This window comes from Leopardus geoffroyi, chromosome C1 (genome assembly GCF_018350155.1).
Source record: "Leopardus geoffroyi isolate Oge1 chromosome C1, O.geoffroyi_Oge1_pat1.0, whole genome shotgun sequence".
Lineage (NCBI taxonomy): Eukaryota > Metazoa > Chordata > Mammalia > Carnivora > Felidae > Leopardus > Leopardus geoffroyi.
The window spans coordinates 106,392,433-106,411,397 of record NC_059328.1 but is presented as its reverse complement, the minus strand read 5'-3'; the positions used below and the strand labels follow the sequence as shown (position 1 = coordinate 106,411,397).

The following is an 18,965-nucleotide window of genomic DNA, read 5'->3' as shown; positions in this document are numbered from 1 at the left end:
CTGAAGGTAGATTAGGTAGTGAGCTACAGGCCTCTTCCCAGGAATCTCATTCAGGTTAGCAATCATTGTGGTTGTTTGTCTGGTTTTTAGGAGAAAGAGTTAACAGAGAAGTAGATAAGCTGCCATCTGTCACAAGTGATTTTTTTCAAGCAGGAGCAGAGGTTAATCAGAGGTGGTGGTTCTTGTTGGCCAAGACCTGTCTCTTCCTGCCCCTGCACCCCCAAGAGGAGCTAGTGAGGGAAACCCTTAAGCTGCATCACCTGATATGGTCACCACGAGACACCGGTGGCTGTTGGGCACTCAAAATGTTTCTGTATCAGATGTGTTATCAAGTGTAAAATACACACTGGATTTTGAACACATACTTTGTTTTAAACTTATTTTTAGAGAAAGAAAGAGAGCATGAGTGGGGGAGAGGGGCAGAGAGAGAGAGAGAGAGAGAATCTTAAGCAGGCTCCATGCTCAGTGTGGAGCCTGACACTGGGCTCTGTCCCACAACCCTGAGATCATGATCTGAGCCAAAATCAAGAGTCGGATGCACAACCAACTGAGCCACCCAGGTGCCCCTTGAACATGTAGTTTTTGAAGAAGTCAAACCTCTTAACAATCTTTATATGGATGACATGTTGGATAGTTTAGATATATAAACGCTTGGAATAATATTTAGGATGTATCAGTTAAGTATAATCTATTATTAAAAGTGATTTTGGGACACCTGGGTGGCTTAGTCTGTTAAGCGTCTGACTATTGGTTTGGGCTCGGGTCATGATCTCTTGGGTTCATGATTTCAAGACCCGCATCAGGCTCTGCACTGACAGCACAGAGCCTGCTTGGGATACTCTCTCTCCCCCTCTTTCCCTTTCCCTCTCTCTCTCTCTCTCTCAATAAATAATAAAAACTTAAAGTAAAAGTAATTTCAGTTGTTTCTTTAACTTTCTTAATGTGGCCACTAGAAATGTTTGAATTACATATATGGCTCACATTGTATTAAACAGCGCTTGTCCAGGGGCGCCCGGGTGGCTCAGTCGGTTGGGCGTCCGACTTCAGCTCAGGTCATGATCTCGCGGTCTGTGGGTTCGAGCCCCGCGTCGGGCTCTGTGCTGGCAGCTCAGAGCCTGGAGCCTGTTTCAGATTCTGTGTCTCCCTCTCTCTCTGGCCTTCCCCCATTCATGCTCTATCTCTCTCTATCTCAAAAATGAATAAACGTTAAAAAGAATTTTAAAAAATAAATAAACAGCGCTTGTCTGGACTGGGAAGTGCGTGCGCACACACACATGCATGTGTAAGCATGTAAAAATTTCTCCATCTTCACACCCCATGCATAAAATAAGTACTATCCTCCTTCTGCTAGTCTGGGGTCTCCTTGTGCTTTGAGAAGCAATCCAGCTTTCTTGACTGATCACATCCCATGGCCCAAATACCCTCTTGTGTACACAAGACAGGCTACTTCTAACTACTTCTGCTTTCTTACAGCATCTCAGTCCTCGCCGTTGCACCTGATGTTGGCCTGTCTTCCCTCTCCATTTGAGACAGAAGCCCCTTGACGGACGGAAGATTATATAATAGGTTGCTAGTACGGGCTCATGGTTTCTGTTGCAGATGGCCTCCGCTTTCAGTTGTTGAGGGCAGCAAGTGACTAGCAGCTCTGCCCACCATTTCCACCACCACATTTTGCCCTTTCTGAAAAACATCTCAATTATTCAGCATTTCTCATTTTCTAAGAATCTAAAATCAGTAGTGGAACTCTCCCTTTATAAAGTCAATCATCCTTTTTATGTAGGGCAGCTTAGCATCCAGTGCAGAATAAGAAGGAGGGTGAGCCTGGGGATGGCAGGTAGAGAAAGAACCTTGGAAGACCGAGGGCTGGGAAGCCTCATTTCCTCCTGGAGAGCAGCTCCCCAGAATAGCCTCCGAGTGGTAGGATTTACTCCCCGCCAGAGTTAACTCCCAGGGCAGAGATATGCCCACAGTCACCCAGCAAGCATAGCCTGAGGCAAGCTCCCACCTCTTCTCCCCTTACCCCTGCTTCTCCTTTCAGATGGAAACCTTCCAAATGGGAACCACAAGCTAAGCAAAGGATTGGAGGCATTCTGCTGCCTGCGGCTGTCTCCCCAATTGCTGACTGGGAGGAGGAGTGAGGGGAGTTCATTATAATTCATTTTTGTAAATGTTGAATATTTCAATTAATGTGATTAGCCCCAAGCCCAAACGGGAGGCAGGGCAGCAGACCTGCTGACAAGACATCCTCAGAGGGTGTGATCTATTTAGCATCTCCATAAATACCAAGATCAGATTAAGAGGCAAGAAAAGGAGCAGTGAGGGTGGAGTGTGGGAAGTTACTTTCCAGATGTGTCTGTACTCTTGGTTCCCTGGCACTGTCATCAGGTGTTCTGACCACGCAGAACTGGGTCCTCTACCAGCTCCCCTCAATATGCCCATCTTAGGGGCCCAACTGGGAGGAACTGAGCATCAATATGACGAAGTGTAATCGTTTCTTCACACACACACACACACACACACACACACACACACTTCAAACCCAGGCCAAGGAAGAATGAGAGGTGGTCAACAGAGAATCAAGCAGTAGAAAGAAGGCCATCTCTCAGGGCTGAAATGAAGACCAGAGGAAGAAAGACCAGGGTTAACCACTGTCCCCACTCCCACAGGGAGCATTTGATATGGAGGTTAAACTCAGGACTGAGGAGCCAGACCGCCTGGGCTCCACCCTCACTGAGTTCTCTTTCTAGCTGTGCAACATTGGGTAAGCAATTTTATCTCTCAGTGCCTCGGTTCCCTCATCTTTATTTGGAGATAATGGTAGAAGCTTTCTCATAGGGCCATGCTGAGATTTAAGCAAATTAGTAAATGTAGAGCACTTGGAACAATGCCCGGGACACCATAAGTGTCATCTAAGCACTGGCTATTACTATTACTTCCTGTCCAGAGGAGAAGCCTGCCTGCTGTGGTAGCTGAATAATGGGGGCTGCTGGGACTGAGTCGGGACATATTTCAGAGACATCAGTGCCATTGTGGGGACATCAGCCACACTCTGGGGTGAAGAAGGGAATGACGGGAGACAGGGTGTTGCACAAGAGTTGCAGGCAAGGGCTGCCCTGTCCAGAAGAGTCCATGTCAGCAGGTACTCCCTGCACCTAGTGGTGCTACGAGTGGCCCCAGTGCATGGAGAGGTTAAGCTCCATGGAGATTATGGGGCAAATAGATCACCCACAGAATAGTTGTTAAGAGAGTAATGGCCCACAAGTGTGCTGCCCCTGCCCGTTTTTGCTACCAGACTCACTTTGAGAGTCCCACTCAAGGAACCTAACTGGGAGAAGGAGGCAAAAGGAGGAGAAATTGGGTTTCTTCGGCCCTACAGGGGAGCTTGCCAGCTGTGGTTCTTCCCCCTAAAGGAATCAGGAATCTCCTCTTACCAGAGGTGCTTTGTATCAACTGTTTACTCGAGAAATAACCGTTAAGCAACTAGGTATGAGCCACACACTGTGATAGACACCAAACAGTAAAATGCTGAATTAAACAGTGTCCTGGTCTTCAAGGAGCTTCCAAGCAATAGCTCTCCAAGTGGTCACCACTGCCGCCTCCCTGCCCACGCACTTAAACACACAAACCACCAAGAGGGAGAGAAGGGGGCGTTGGCAAATGCCAGCAAGACATAGTTTTTCTTGGATCCTTTTCTGGAAATTGCACAGCTCTCTCTTTGCGCTCATTTCACCCTGGCTCTCCCCTTCCCCACCCCCCTTTCCATCTTTCCTCTCTGGGTGCCCTTCTGCCCTTTCCTTCAGGCTCTGAGACCTGCTTCCCGCCCCATCTACACCTCCCTCCTCCCCCCACCCCCAACCTGCCCAACTGTTCCCAAGCCATTTTCGGTTCCCTGGATTCTTTCCTTGGATCCCCACACTCGGTATCCCCAGATGCCGGCTTCCCTCTCCTCCTCCCCACTGCGCCCCTCTCCTGGGTCTTCGCCTCCAGCACCGGGGACAGCTCCAGCCCCCGGAACAATGGACCCCACTTAGGGCTCCTCTATAAATTCTCCATCTTAGTGTCTTGCCCAACTCGTGATTGGGGAGTAAGATGGGGGAAGGGTTATTATCAACAGGACCAGCTGCTCTTCTGGGGGCGGGAAGGGAGTCAGAGAGGAAGGAGATAGAAAGAGGGCGTGGCTCTTGTCTGGATTGTGCGTCCCTCTCCAGGGTAGAGAATTTGTATTCCACCCCTGAGACTGACATCACTGATGTCAGGGGAAAGGAGGTGGGAGTGGGGAGGGGGGTGTGGAGGGGGGAGGTTTTTGTTGAGGAGAGCGCGGCCGGAGAGCAGAGCTCCGGGACCCAGGTGACCGGGAAAGCAGGCAGCCCCAGCAGCGGGAGCAGCCGGCAGCAGCCCAGGCCCGGGGACCAGGGTGGGGGTGGGAGGGGGGCTGAGGGGAGGAGCTGAAGGGGGGCGGCAGGGCAAAAGGGACCCCCGGAGCCCTGCCGCCATCAGAGATCCAGCATCTGGCATCAGGGATCTTCGGACCCAGCAGAAGGATCAGCCACAGGGGAGGTGTCCTCCCGGGAAAGCCAACGAGAGCTCCACCTGCCCCACATCAGGAGTGCCCCCACCCCTGAAGCTGCTGGCAACCTACCAGGCCCCTCCCCCCTAAGCCTCCTTCTCCATCACCCTCTGCAGGCCCTTTCCCCCCTCCAGCTCTTAGCCCCCAGTCCCCAGCGCCCCTGATACCACCCTGATCCTCCAGGTCCTGAGCACACTGACCCTCATCCTGGGATATCTGCCAGATCTCTGGGAGGGAGGTCATTTGTCTGGGCTATGCCCCCTGGTGGCATGACAGTGTCTGCCTAGACCCCTGACCCCTAGCCCTCAACTCCCTGGGCCTCCTTTGTGTGAAGACCTGCCCCTCTGCTCAGCACTGTGGTTGGGGGCCAAAGGGAAAGCCAGCTCCGGCTGGGCCCCGGCCCCCACCACTTGCCTCCTTGCTGGGCAGCTCCCCTTGGCCTTTGGGCCTCTCCCTGATCCCTTCGGCCCCTTCTCCTGGGCCGCCCCAATGAAGGAGCCGGATGCCATCAAGCTGTTTGTGGGGCAGATCCCGAGGCATCTGGAGGAAAAGGACCTGAAGCCCATCTTCGAACAGTTCGGTCGGATCTTCGAGCTGACTGTCATCAAGGACAAGTACACCGGGCTGCACAAGGGTGAGGGGTCAGGCCAGGCTGGAGAGGTGTCAGGGGTGGGAGGGGAGGCTAGGAGGAGGGGAAGCCAGCCTGGAGGGCCTGAGTGGCTGGAAAAGACGAATGTGGAAGGAAAGAGTTCAGGGGCTAAGGAGTCGATGGAAGGGCTGGAAAAGAACAGCCAGGGTGAGCAGGGACTCAGATGCAGGCCCGAGGAGGGCCTCTTTGGGGGAAGAGTTGTGGAGGGGGATGCAGAGATGTGGATCCTAGAGATGGGGGGGGGGGTGGAGGGGTGGGGGTGGTGGTGGTGGTGGTGGTGGTGGTGTGGATGAACTCAAAGAAGGATGAAGGACCAAGAGATCTGGTTTGGGAAATAAGGAACCCAGCAGGTGCACGCGCGCGCGCGCACAAGTGTGTATGTGTGTGTGTGTGTGTGTGTGTGTGTCTGCGTGTATGTGTGCACACGGGGCTGCGAATGTTAGTGACCTCAGACATTATTGGGGTGGGGGTCAACGTAGTAAGAGTGGACAGGGACTGGGCAGGGCAGCTCCAGGACCCAAGAGAGGGACCTGAGAAGCAGGGTATGATGGACAGAGACTGGTACAGGTCTGGGAAGTATGGGGGCAGGAAGTTAAGAGCGCTGGGCCAAGAGGCACTCCTCTGGCCTGTCCAGGGCTGTGCACTCTCACTAAGCAGGGTCAGGCCCCGGTCAGGACTTGGAGAGCTCCAGGCACTGGGGGTGGTGGTGGGGGTGGGGGCCGCTGTCTCCCCCTCCACCTGCCTAGAGACTTGTAGGGAACTGCTCTCCCCTTTTCTTCTCCTCTATCTCACTCTCCACCCTCCACCTGCCTCCCTCAGAGTTGGAGAGAGATGAGGAATTGGGAAAATGGAGAGGAGAGGGGTGATAGGGACCAAGATGGAGGGAGGTGGAGGCGAAGGAGAAGGGGAAAATAGGCCAGCTGTAAGGAAGAGAGGAACACATTGCACACTTGTCTGGCCAGCACATGCTCCTTCTACCCCAACACCAAGCCCCCTCTCTGGATATCACCACCATATAAACCTCCCAGGCTCTGGGGCTCTGCCCCGAGACTCCCTGGGGCGAAATGTCTGGGCCCTCAGACAGGTCCCCACTCCCGCAGGCAGAAGGTGGAAAGAAGAGACAAGCCTCCCAGTCCTTAGTCTCACGGTGCGGGGAGACTTTTAGGGAGAGGAGACCAGGGACTCACCCCCACCCGGTCTCTTTGCCCCTGCCCCTCCTCAGGATGTGCCTTCCTGACATACTGTGCCCGCGATTCAGCCCTGAAGGCCCAGAGCGCCCTGCACGAACAGAAGACGCTTCCAGGGGTGAGTCCCGTATTTGCAGGGCCAGGGGGCTGAGAAGGGCCCTAGAAGGGACAGGGGGCTCACCACCTTCCTGAGACATGGAGCTCATTTTCTACCTCCTCTCAACACCAGGAAGCACCCCTCTCCTTCTAACACCCCTCTTTATTGCTGAAGATGCATGCATTTTTCTACCTGGAGAGAAGACAGACAGCAATTAGCAGAGCAAATGTGACCTTTGTAAGGAGGAGATGCAGCCCTGTCCCCACTTCCCAACCTGCTCTTGGGGCAACACTTAGAGAGAGAATTCAGCTGGTTGGGAAGCGTGGGGATAGACTTTGATTACCAAGTGTGCAACAAAATGAGCAGGAGGCACCCAGGCACTCTTGTGGCTCTGCAGGGGCAGCTGGTGCCTGCTGGACTTCCATCTTTGTCTGTGCTGGCTTCTGAACTCTAACAGACTCCCCCATGTCTCCTAGGAAGAGCCTCGGGCATCAGAGTGGAGTAGGGCCCCGGTGGGCCCCGGGCTGGGGGTCAAGCAGGGGCAGGGGCAGGCCTCATTGCGGACGATGCCCAAAGTGTGCCCAGGGTAGCAGGGGTGCCTGCCCTCCGCCATTGCCTCTCTCCTGCAAGGTCAGAGCTCTTTTTCTCTTCTTCTGAGACAGGCTTGCAGATTGCCCCAGGCCTGGGCTGGCAGGGATGGAGAATCTTGGGCTGTCCCCAGTCATGCGCCTGGGGGGGAAGGATATACCATTCCATGCTGCTGTCTGTCCGCTTCCGCTGTCTTCCGCCCTGTGAGCTCAGGATGTAGTACTGAGAGCTAACCCCACCCCTACCCTCCGCAAACATTTGCTGAGCACAACCTGGGTGCTGGAGACACACGTGTCGCAGCCTCTGCCCCTTCCCCCATGTGGGAAATGGAGAAAAAGGCTGATTCCCCATCTCTTCCTGGGAGGGAAATAGACAGATGGGCAAAGAGGGTGGGGGCATCCAGGAAAGTTAGAACTGCTTCAACCACTCCCAACTTCAAACCTTCAGTAGGCCTGTGCCCCACCCCCTCCCCGTGGCCCTCAACCCTTGAATGCACAGGAGAGCAAATCTTGCAGCCAAGCCGGCTTTCAGCCCACCGCCTCATCCTAGCTGGTGGCCAGGCAGCCAGGACAGCCATTGCCCATGGAATCAAGGACCTGGGCGAGTGTGTGAGAAGGCTTGGGATCCAGGGAGCCCACAGGTGTGGGTGTGCATGCACGTGCGTGCGCCCTGCCAGGCTGGGTGTGTGGGTGTAGGTACACACGTCCCCGGGCAGCCTGGTTTCCATCACGTCACATCCCAACTTTCCTTTCCTTCCTTTTCTCTGTGGACACCCTGACAGATCAGTAGTTTTCATCTCTATCACCGTGTCTCCGGCTCTTTCTGTTGTCTTGCTCTCGGAGCCCCCCACCACGGGAACCAGAAGGGGCCAGGGAGAAGGCAGAGAGAAGAAGGGAGCCTAGAGTGCGGACTTGGTGACAGGGATGACCTGGGGGTGGACATAAGCCCCCAGGGCCTTCTGTGCCAGCCGGGGCACCTGTCATGGGTCTGCCCCCTCCAGCTGCCTGTGTGCTCAGGCAGGGCTCCAGCTGCCCAGGGTGTAGAAAGGCGCCACCTCCCCTTCCAGAAAAAATAGGCCCAGGGTGGGAGGTAAGGGAGAAGAGCGACTGGTTAATGATTGTCTAGCCCTGCCCCTGCGTGAGCTCTCAGGTGACACTGAGGCCTCCGCTTTGGCCCTTGCCTCAGGGGACAGAATCCAGGTTGTCCTGACAGAGCCTTATCTAATAGGAAATGGGGGACTCCGTCCTCTATAGGGCCCCGCATTCTGGGGGTTGGGGGGAGCAGATCAGGGCAGTCTAGGGGAACAGATGTCTGTGACCAGGCTCTGCCTACCCCTTTGTACCCCCCCAGGTCTTTTCTCTGCCACCTGCCATCCTGGCAGTGTTGTTTGTGCATGTGTGTGCACGCAAGTGTGTATAGTGTGCCAGCTCTGTGGGAAGTTCTTCCTGCTGTCTAACCTCTACACCCTCCTAATATGGGCTCTTTCTGTTTTTGTTTTTTTTAAGAGATTTTATTTTTAAGTAATCTCTACACCCAGCGCAGGGCTCGAACTCACAACCCCGAGATCAAGAGTTGCATGCCCCACTGACTGAGCCAGCCAGGCGCCCCAGTACAGGCTCTCTTTTACTGGGAGCATTTAGCTCTCTCTCCTTTCTCCTCATCTTTGTCACCCCAGAATCTGGAAGGTGCCACCATATTAGGGTGATGCTTAAGCTGCAAAGAGGAAGAATGGAGGCTGGGCCTGTGGCTGTCAAGCCCCATTTCCTTTTCTCTCTCCTGAGTATTCCCAGGAGGGGCTCTGCCAGAAGCCCCTGGATTCCTCCTGCCAGCAGGGTGTGGCCTCCTGGGGAGGGACTCTTCCTGCCTAGCCTGCCCTACCCCCTTTCCTTGGGCCCAAATCCCACTCTGGAGACATGGGCCCTCACTGTCGGCTCATTGTGGGGCCAGTGGACTCTGCCCCCATGGAGAGGACCCGTGTGCAGTCCTGGACACTTGGAGGAAGGAAGTCTGGAGCCAGGGATGGTAGAGCAGCAGGCCTGTGCCCTTGGGAGAATCAGATTTGCTGGAAATAATGAGCTCTTCCTGGAAGTGGGGTCTTTGCTACTGGGGATGAGGATGAGGGTCTTATGAGTGACCAAGCTGGTGGGGGCCTGAGTGATACTTGAAGTATAAATAGCTTCTTCTTCTTTGGGAGGCCCTTGGGAGGGCTTATCACCTGGCTGGCGGTGGCTAGGGAAGAGAGGCGCCCGGCTCCTGGTTGCCAGGTAAACAGGGCCCAGCTGGACTCAAGGGAGGGGGCAGGTGTGCCCGAGCTGAGCTAACAAAGAGTGAGCTTCCCACAGGAAGTGCCAGGCCAAGAAGGAGAGGCTGGGCATGGGGCAGCTGCCTGTGAGCGAGTGAGGGGACCCTTCCATTCAGTGTGGTCTGTGCTGTGGCCTGTGCGCTTGCGTGTGTCTTTGTGTGAATCTATATCAGCTGATATTTATTGAGGTGCTATTTTTGTGCCTGGGAGCCTGTGCAGCAAGGGAATGGCATCCTTTCTCTCTGGGTCTCAGCCCCCCTCCCCCCAACTGGAACAGCAAATCCTCGGGGGCTTTTGGGAAGGGGTTAGTGTCAAGGAAAGAATTCCCTGATGCTGTGAAAGCACCCTGGTTAGGATTCTACCTCTTCTGTAGGGGGGTGGCTGGTGCTGAGGAGCACAGCGAGGGGGAGGGTACATGACTGAGAGCCCTGAGCATCTGACACCCCCCCACACACCTCTCTGTCACACGCGCGCGCGCGCACACACACACACACACACACACACACTCCTGAAGAGATTGAGTCTCTCGATGGGATAATCCCAGATTGCTGGAGGATAAAGCTGGGGGCAGATTGGCTGGAGGATTTGGGGGACTGTGACCCACCTCCCCCAACCAGCTGCTCTCAGATCTATACATGGGGGTAGGGCAGGGCAGGAGTGTCAGCTGAGGTGGGACTTAGATTGGATCCAGGGCTGGGGATACCTCACCAGCAGAGTCCAGTCAGGCTGTCTGGGATGACCTGATGCTGGGGAAGAGGGTCCAGGATGAGAAGGGGCAGGAGGCAATGATCATTCCTGCCCTTCTTTGTGTGAGGCACACAAGATCTCCAAAAGGCTACAACACTAGAGCTGAGGGGAACCTGACTCACCACCACCGGATCTGCCCCCACTGTTTTAGATGAGGAAATTGAGGCCTTGAGGAGAAAAGTGACTTATCCAAGGTCACCCAGCTAGTGAGTGGTGGGGCCAGTCCTGAGCCCCAGGCCAGTGCCTTTCCTGCAGATACCTGTAGCCCCCCGAGAATGTAGATAAATGGTTTCTTTTGTTAATATTTATTTTTGGTCGCTGGAGCTAGGACTGCCCCACCATCCGATGAGCGGGGTGGGGTGACCAGGTGTGGCCCCGATGGTCCTAGTCCGCAATAGCAAAGTATTTTCAGACGTGAAACACTGACTCCTTCCCCTCCCTCCAGTTCCGAAGGTGCTTCCCACCCTAGTTAAGGAAGTCAACCTGCAGGAGTCATTGCTAAGTCCTCTCACCAGACAAGAACATGGAGAGTGGAACTGGGGGGTGTCTGCATTTCCACGGGAGACTGAACAAAGGGAGTGAGAAGGCAGAGCTCTGGAGGACTTCAGAGTACAGGGAGGGTCTCACACAAGCACGGGACAGCGGTTCCTCCTTCAGAGCCCTCTCAGCCGGGAGACACCAAGGATTTGATCTAGAGGAGGAAGGCAGGGGAAGGGACAGTGTGGCCCAGCAGAGCCTTCTGGGCACACAGATCAGGAAGCTTGTCCTGGCCCCTCCCCCACCTCCCAGCCCCCACTGAATCTTCCACCCCCAGCACACCCTGTTCCCACCCCCCCACACACAGGCTCCTTCTCCGGGTGTGTGGAGCAGCAGAAGTGATGACGTCACCACGGTCGCCAGGGCGACGGGAGGGATAAATCAGGCTGAGTGGGCGGTTGCCATGGCGCGCATTCTCCCGTTGCCACGGAGACTGGGCATCTGCTCCCTTTGTGCTGCCCGAGTGCCTTCCCCCTGGGGTCAAGGGGTGTAAGGGGGCAGAAAGAGAGGCAGACACACCTCTAGGGGTCAGAAGGAAGTCGGGGCATCTGTGGGGTGTCCTTGGTCTTGTCTTCTTCGGGGCTGCTTGATGGAGTGGCCTCTGTGGCTCCTACTTTGTAAAATCGAGGCAGCTCTTGCCGAATAGCCCTTTGGTTGGGCTCTGACTCCGAACCCAGGTCCTATGGGCAGTTCCATTCTCCCCCCAAAGAGAGCATCACTTATCCCTGGCCGTGTCACCTGAGGCCTCGCCGGAGCCTGGAGCCAGCCCCAGGAGCAGCCTCCTCTACATCCTCGCCTTCCACTGCCTCTAATCCGCTCAGGTCCTAATCCTAAACAAGATTAGGCCCATCCCTTTCTTCCCATCAGCAATTTAGGGCCTGGGGTTTACTCCCTCTAGCCTCTCTGCAGGTCCTGGCCTGGGGAGGGCTCTTGGGGGTGTGGGGGGGAGCTCCGAGCGGGTCCCCAGCAGTTGCCTTCTCTTCTCCCCTTTTAGATGAACAGGCCGATCCAGGTCAAGCCAGCCGACAGCGAGAGCCGAGGAGGTAGGTTCTGGACCTTTAGACTTTGGATTCAGTCGTTCCCCGCCAACCTGCAGGCCCCGAGGCTTGGAGAAGCTGAGGGACAGCCTCTCTGGAGGAAGAAAATCTGAGAATTCCAAAGGGTTCCCAGGCACGGTGGGGACTGGAGGCAGTGTGGCCGGAGGGGATGTGATCCAGCCCACTGTCGAGATGCCAAAACCGAAGCCTGGGGAAAAGTACAAGTCCTTCAGAACTGGGCTGAGCGCTCAGTGGAACTGGGCCCCATTGCCCCAGACATCACCAGTGTCACACGCTAGAAGCATTAGTCCCATGGTGAGGGGAGCCTCTGCAGCTCCAGGGAGTTGCTGAAGTTCATGAAAAGGCTGGATGTCTACCTGTCCCGAGAGGAAGTAGCCAGAAGGCCCTGAACATGCCCCTCCTCCTGTGCCCTACCCCCCAGAAGACCGGAAGCTCTTTGTGGGGATGCTAGGGAAGCAGCAGACAGATGAGGACGTCAGAAAGATGTTCGAGCCTTTTGGGACCATAGACGAGTGCACTGTGCTCCGGGGGCCAGATGGCACCAGCAAAGGTACCCAGTCGCTACCCCTTCCCCAACTGGGCCCTCTGGCCTTCCTGCCCCTCCCCCATCGACTCCCCCGGGGCAACGGGGATGGTGGGGACCCATGAGGGTGGGCACTCACCCTTTTCCTCATTGCTCTTGAATCCTGTAGGCTGCGCCTTTGTGAAGTTCCAGACCCACGCTGAGGCCCAGGCAGCCATCAACACCCTTCACAGCAGCCGGACCCTGCCAGTGAGCACCCCCACTTACATTCACATTTCAGATGGCATCTTCCCACTGTGACCCCTAGCCCTGTCCCTTACCTCCTAGCCTTGCCATCCTCTCTGGCCTCCTCCACCACTCCGCCTCTCCATCTCCCGTCTCTTCTCCCACCTTCCCGTACCCTCATCCCCACCGGCTGGGCATCTGAACACTTGCTTAGAGGCCCCACGTGCCCTCTGCACATTAGCAGAGGGTCAACCCAAGGCACCTGTGGAGGGCTCTCCAGCAGAGCACACATCTCAAATGGAACTAGCTGACTCCGAAGCTTCCTCGGCAGAGGCAGGACAAGGCTTTAGCAAGAACTTGGTCCAGACGATGCAACACTGGGGAGAGCACTGCATTCCAGATTCTAAGATTCTACAACAGTTCTTGCAAATGTTCTTGGGCTGGGTTTTTATTTATTGCAGGGTGGTATTAAAATGTGAGGCTTCATCCTCCGAGCACACCGCGAGGACTGGGGTGTGGGGGTAGGAGTCACGGTGAGGGGCTGCGGCAGCTATAGGCATGACCAGCCTGAGATTAAACATTTGCTGTGGTTGATCCACCCTGGGGATAACTTCTGGCCCAGATGCCTCAGGGAGAGGCCAGGGATGCCCTTTGGATTCTAGTCAGCCTTTCCCTTTTCAAGCACATGCCTTCAAGTTCCTCAACTTTTTCTAGTGTCTGGCACACCCTGGCACAGGGGGAGAGTGGGATTAAAATCTCCGCCTTTGCCGGAGGCACAGTGATGGCTGCTCTCCCAAAGAGGCCAAGCCTTCATGGGCGGAACTGAGGCTGGGTCCTGAGGGCTCTGGGAAGGAAAGACCCCAACCCTGTCCCTCTGACCACACATGCGGCCCACGCCCAGGGTGCCTCGTCCAGCCTGGTGGTGAAGTTTGCTGACACAGAGAAGGAGCGAGGTCTCCGCCGAATGCAGCAGGTGGCCACCCAGCTGGGCATGTTCAGCCCCATCGCCCTGCAGTTTGGAGCCTACAGCGCCTACACCCAGGCCGTGAGCACTGACCCCTGGTGCTGGGCACAGCCTGTCCCCAGCTCCTCCTGGCCTCCGTGACCCACCCCCATCCTCCCCGTGTCAAGGCCCAGGGTTGGGAGGGGAGCCGGGCCAGGCACAGGGGACCCAGCCCCGCTGTCCTCTCTTCCCCACCCCCCAGCTGATGCAGCAGCAGGCAGCCCTGGTAGCGGCTCACAGTGCCTACCTCAGCCCCATGGCCACCATGGCTGCCGTGCAGATGCAGCACATGGCTGCCATCAATGCCAATGGCCTCATCGCCACCCCCATCACCCCATCCTCAGGTAAGGCCCGGGCAAGGCAGGCTGGGCTGGTGTGAATGGGACGAGTCGGATGAACTACCACATGGTGTGGGGGGCAGTGGGGGGTGGGACACAGGGCACTCCTCGAGGGGAGGCCATGGATAGGGTCTGGAAGGGACTTCGGGGCTGAGAGCAGCCTGCTTCCTCCCTTCTGCCCTCAGACTTGCTGACTGGTTCTCTGCGTGTGTGTGTGTGTGTGTGTGTGTGTGTGTGTCTGCGTCTCTGCTCTGCTCTGTCCCTCCCTCCTCCCCCAGGAACCAGCACCCCTCCTGCCATGGCCGCCACGCCCGTCTCTGCGATCCCTGCCGCCCTGGGTGTCAACGGCTACAGCCCGGTGCCCACCCAGCCCACCGGGCAGCCTGCCCCCGATGCTCTGTATCCCAACGGGGTTCACCCCTACCCAGGTGGGGGTCTCCGCCTGCCCACCCCTCTCCCCAGCAACCATCCAAGCCACCACTCCCCCTGCCGGCAGACAGCTGTGACACACCTTCCGGCCCCAGGCCTCGGGGTTAGAGGGTGCTTTCTCCTGCTCTGTCCTCCCTGGGCCGGGATGCTCCCTCCTGTCGCCAGCCAGAGAAGCTGAGGCTTCGGCCAGGGTTGCACAACCAGTCACAGACTCCAGGCTCTGTGTGTTGGCGCGCTGTCCTGTCATGCCCGGGCCTGCGTGGCCATCCCCCCCTGCTGTCCCCCCCCCCGCCGTCCCCCCCCCCACCCACTGCCATCCTGCCCCTCCGGCCGTCTCCCCCCCTGCACCCCCCCCCCCTGCTCTGCACCCCGCCCCACCCTCACAGTGGGTGCCACCCTCCCCAGCCCAGAGCCCCGCGGCCCCCGTGGACCCCCTGCAGCAGGCCTACGCGGGGATGCAGCACTACACAGGTGAGGAGCCCCGGGCCCCTGACAGAAGGAACCAAGCGGGACGGGGGCTGGGCTTTGAGGCACCCTGCCAGCCACCCCGCCAGCCACCCCTTCAGGCTTCCTGACCACGGGTCCCACCTTTAGGGGCAGGGCACCCAGAGTCACAGGCAGCCCCTTTCCTGCCTCCTCTCGGCCCTGTCGACCTCACTGGCCTGGGCTATCGGGGAGGGAGATGGGGTGGCCAGAGCGCACTGGAGGCCAGGGGGATCCCGGGACCCCCATTAGCTCTGTCTGTTTTCCTACCCCAGCAGCCTACCCAGCAGCCTACAGCCTGGTTGCGCCCGCGTTCCCACAGCCTCCCGCCCTGGTCGCCCAGCAGCCCCCCCCTCCTCCCCAGCAGCAGCAGCAACAGCAGCAGCAGCAGCAGCAGCAAAGGGAAGGTGCGGCCTGGGCGGGTCCCCCTGGCTGCCAGCCTTCAGGGATGGAAAGTGCCCTTGTCCTGGGCTGGGGACTCCCTGTCGCCTGCTCCAAGCCTGGCTCTGTCCCCTCGTGTGGGAAGAAATCGAGTGGGGATGAGGTGTCTGGCACCACACGTTCGCAGGGGGCTGGGACTGGAGGGTCCTTCAGGGCCTGCTTTCCCTGGGGCCAGTCACCGAGCTCTTCCTCTGTCTCTGCTGCTGCCACCTAGGCCCTGACGGCTGCAACATCTTCATCTACCACCTGCCCCAGGAGTTCACGGACTCAGAGATCCTCCAGATGTTTGTCCCCTTTGGCCATGTCATCTCAGCCAAAGTCTTTGTTGACCGGGCCACCAACCAGAGCAAGTGTTTTGGTAAGAATAGGACGATCCCAAACCCGAAATATGGCACGTGTTGGCCACACTCCAGATGAGGACAAGGTCTGAGACGTTGGAAGGCATTTAGGGTCGTGGTGGGCCCAAACTTTGAAACCCAGATTGTCCCAGAGTTGGAAAGAACCATTCCTTACGCCCGCGACATCCCATACCAGCTGCTGTCCGGGCTCAGCCCGTCCTCCAAATGCCACAGCTTCGCCCTTTCTCCTTGAGCACTGGTCACGTTCATGCTCCGTGAGGTCTGGAAGAGGCTCAGCAAGTGGAGTTTTTTGCCTTCGAGTCTTTGAAAGGTTGCTTCAGGGGAGAAAGGGCTTTGTCCTCCTTGCTTGAAGGGTCACATAGGGCCAGAAGGGGTGTTTGCAAAAGGCAGGTTCAGAGTTATCCAGGCTAAGGCAGGGGCTGCCCTTCAAAGAGTGCCAGAAAGACTGTCCTAGTGCATGTGACCGGCTGGACTGCATTCATTCACTCAACCCATCGATCAGCAGCTATCCATCAAATGCCTACCATGTGCCAGGCAGCTCTCCAGGCATCCAGGATCCCTGGAGGAAGTAGGGTGGTGCCCGGGAACCAAAGAGCACGTTCTGGCCCTAAGCACAGGCGAGTGAGGCGAGCTTGGGCCGGGCCTTATGCCCCTCTCACCTCAGGCTTTGTGAGTTTCGACAATCCGGCCAGCGCTCAGGCTGCCATCCAGGCCATGAACGGTTTCCAGATTGGCATGAAGCGCCTCAAAGTCCAGCTAAAGCGGCCTAAGGATGCCAACAGGCCCTACTGAGGGCCCCCAGGTGGGTCTTGCTCCCGTCCTGTGACCTCTCCAGCTCCCGCACACTGAAGCCAGGCCCCTCACTCGGACTGCCCCACCCCCTATTCCCTCAGCCTCGGGGATGCCCACTCCCACCCCGCCCCTGATGCTGGGCACTTGAAGCAGGGATCTGGTATCACTCCCTCCACTACTGTGTTTCAACCACCTGAGTTATTCTCTCTCTCTCTCTCTCTCTCTCTTACACACACACACACACACACATACACACACACTGTGACCCCAGAGGGAGCCAAGTCTGTCTATATCTGTGTCTACTCCCCAGATCTTCCTCAGTATCTGGTCTCGTTTGTCTGGTCAGTGTCCATGTGTTCGTGCGTCTCTCTCTGGTTTTCCTTTGGGTCAGAGTGGAATTAGGGGAGTAGAGTTGGGGGGGGGGGCAAGGGGGCTGGCTGAGGATACTGGAGGGTCCTAGAATCATGGCTCCTGGAATATACATTCTCCTGAGAGTGGGGACATCAGACCTTCGGTGCCCTGGACTCCAGGTAGTATAGACTCTGGATTCTTATGTAATACAGACCCATGGGACAGTGGAGAGTTCACAGAATAGACTGGGGGGAGTCCAAGCTTCAGGCCTCCCAGGAGCAGCTTCAGTTCAGGTGGAGGAGGCCAAATAGAATGCCGGACTGCCTGAATTTTACTGAATGGGTCCTCTTCCCCACACTGCCCATCACCATCCCACAGCCTCATGGCCTCAGAGCTGTGAACTTTGGTGACTTTTGTGTTTAATTTCCTTTGGGCCAAACCCCTGAAAAAACACAACCCAAGAACAATACCCACATTTTCTGTTTCTCCCCCTTTCCCCCCAATCCTGGCTGCTTAACTCCCCCCACCCTGGGGGCCCCCCAGCCCAGGGCCCGTGTCCATTGTCGGCCGAAGCCCCCATCCCCGGACCCCTGCTCCGGGCCCCTGTAAGTTGCATGGAACGAGCGTGTTGTCTTTGGAGCCGATTGTTTGTTATTTGGGGAGGGGGCCGTGGAGGGAAAGCGCCCTTCAGCCCAGGGTCAGGGCCGGGGGCAGCTCGCGGGATGTGCTTGGTCAACAGTGGTTGGTGACTGTGGTCTGTGTTCTGTGCATTTCTCTCTCGCTTTCTTTGTTCCTTTCTGGAAAGGAATGAGAGCGCTCTCCAGGGGCTGGGGGGGTCTCAGCCCTCAAGTCTGCAGCCCCAAGCCCAGCCCCAGGCCCTCACCTGGCCGCCTTGCTCTTTCTCCAGGTGTCTGTCCGCTGCCCCTTCTCCTCCTTTCTCTTAGCTGTCTCTGCCTGCCTGCCTGTTGTCTTACTCCTTTGCTTTGTTCCCTCCAGTCTCTGTCGCCGTGTCTTCCAGCCTTTCTCTCATGGGCTGTGTGAATATCTCTTTCTGAATGTCCTTTGGTTTCTTGTATCCTGGGCCCTCTCCCTCCTGTCTCCTCAGTCCCTGCCCCTTGTCCAACAGCTGGGGGGCTCCGTTTGGACTGAAGCCTTCCCGATGACCTGCCCCAGGCGGCCCCATCCTGTACTGCGTCGGCCAGCCCAGCTACCTCTTCCCCCGCAGGGCCTGCAGTGCACTGGCTCTGTCTTCCCCGCAGCTTCACCCACGTCTCCTTCCTTCGCAGGTCTGGAGACACCAGAGGAAGGGGCGCCACACCCCGCTCCCCACGACTGGCCCCAGCCCTCTCTGCACACCTGCCCAGGGCCTCCATGGGGCTCTGGGGCAAAAGCTGCTTCATAGCCCTGGGGGAGCAGGACACCGGCCCATCCCAGCACCCCGCCCCTCCTGAAGGGCCTGTTTCCTCCCAGGTGCCCCTTTGGCCTTTGTGAGGGACCAAGGGACAGGCTCGAAGGCTCCGGGGGATCTGCCTTCTGCTGGGGCTCCTGTGGTGACCTTCTGGCCCAGCTTTCGCACTTGCGTCCCCCACCAGCGGGCCTGTGGCCCCGGGAGGGCAGCGGGGGCCTCCCACAAGCTCCCCACCTCACCATTGCCCCAGCCTCTTCCCCACCTTAGGGGTTTCTCAGAAGCTGGTTCTCACACTCCCTGCCACCCTCAGCTAGAGGTAGAATATCCCTGGACCCTGGACCCTGGGCCCCCGGCCCTAAAACTCACTGCCTCCCCCATGGGCCCCTCTAAGGAGGGTGTGGGGGAGCCCTGAGGGCTGCCTCTCCACCAGTCAGCCACAGAGACCCTCCTCCTTTCACGAGGAAAAGACTTCCCGCGAACCCCTAAGAATGTTTACAGTCTCTGCTGGTCCCTCCGTGTAAATACCACTACCACCGTGCGTTATCCAGCCCGGCCCGGCCCGGATGCTGCCACCTCTCTTTCTGGGAGTTTAGACAATGTTTCCCTTGGATTTTTTTCTCTCTCTTGATTTCTCCCTTTGCTTTGGGGGTAATTGGGTGTTTGGGAGGAGGGGTGTGGGGAGGGTGACAGGGGTTTATTACCTGATCATTTTCTTTAGAAAGAGGTTTTAGGGGAAAGAAACGGGTGGGGGGAGGGAGTGGTAAGGGGAGACTGGGGAGTCCATTTCAGACACTTCTCTATGCTTAACTTATTTATTTATTGCATTTTACTTTTAAAGAGTTGGTCTTTTCTGTCTAAATAAAGAAAACAGTTTAAAAGCA

The 18,965-nt window shown here is 57.0% G+C and overlaps 1 protein-coding gene and 1 long non-coding RNA gene across 7 annotated transcripts; one reads left to right on the top strand and one right to left on the bottom strand.

The window, feature by feature from the left end:
* The first annotated feature begins 4,279 nt into the window (after positions 1 to 4,279).
* Positions 4,280 to 18,965, top strand: CELF3 (CUGBP Elav-like family member 3). 6 transcript variants are annotated; one of them, XM_045479230.1, is made up of 14 exons: positions 4,280 to 4,347; positions 5,096 to 5,201; positions 6,439 to 6,521; positions 11,669 to 11,717; positions 12,154 to 12,282; positions 12,425 to 12,504; positions 13,382 to 13,525; positions 13,686 to 13,827; positions 14,100 to 14,249; positions 14,656 to 14,721; positions 15,009 to 15,140; positions 15,389 to 15,532; positions 16,198 to 16,335; positions 17,963 to 18,965. In XM_045479230.1, the coding sequence occupies exons 4-13, from the start codon at positions 11,669 to 11,671 to the stop codon at positions 16,323 to 16,325; spliced, it is 1,164 nt and encodes a 387-aa protein (XP_045335186.1). In that variant the 5' UTR covers positions 4,280 to 4,347; positions 5,096 to 5,201; positions 6,439 to 6,521; the 3' UTR covers positions 16,326 to 16,335; positions 17,963 to 18,965. The 6 variants fall into 6 exon arrangements, with proteins under 6 accessions (XP_045335186.1, XP_045335183.1, XP_045335182.1 ...); XM_045479227.1 differs by lacking the exon at positions 4,280 to 4,347 and having other exon boundaries at positions 4,413 to 5,201; positions 12,157 to 12,282; XM_045479226.1 differs by lacking the exon at positions 4,280 to 4,347 and having other exon boundaries at positions 4,413 to 5,201; positions 15,012 to 15,140.
* LOC123598702 lies at positions 10,435 to 11,509 on the bottom strand. Its single transcript, XR_006712754.1, has 3 exons — positions 11,194 to 11,509; positions 10,650 to 10,828; positions 10,435 to 10,521 (listed from the first exon to the last, which is right to left on the bottom strand). It is a non-coding gene; the product is annotated as an uncharacterized LOC123598702 (long non-coding RNA).

What these genes read in the sequence shown, in the direction of transcription:
- CELF3 (XM_045479225.1), top strand. Translation starts at nt 5,057, where the DNA reads ATGAAGGAGCCGGATGCCATCAAGCTGTTTGTGGGGCAGATCCCGAGG. An exon ending in AACAGAAGACGCTTCCAGGG is followed by an intron (nt 6,522 to 11,668) that starts GTGAGTCCCGTA and finishes CTCCCCTTTTAG; the next exon opens with ATGAACAGGCCGATCCAGGT. An exon ending in CAACCAGAGCAAGTGTTTTG is followed by an intron (nt 15,533 to 16,197) that starts GTAAGAATAGGA and finishes CTCTCACCTCAG; the next exon opens with GCTTTGTGAGTTTCGACAAT.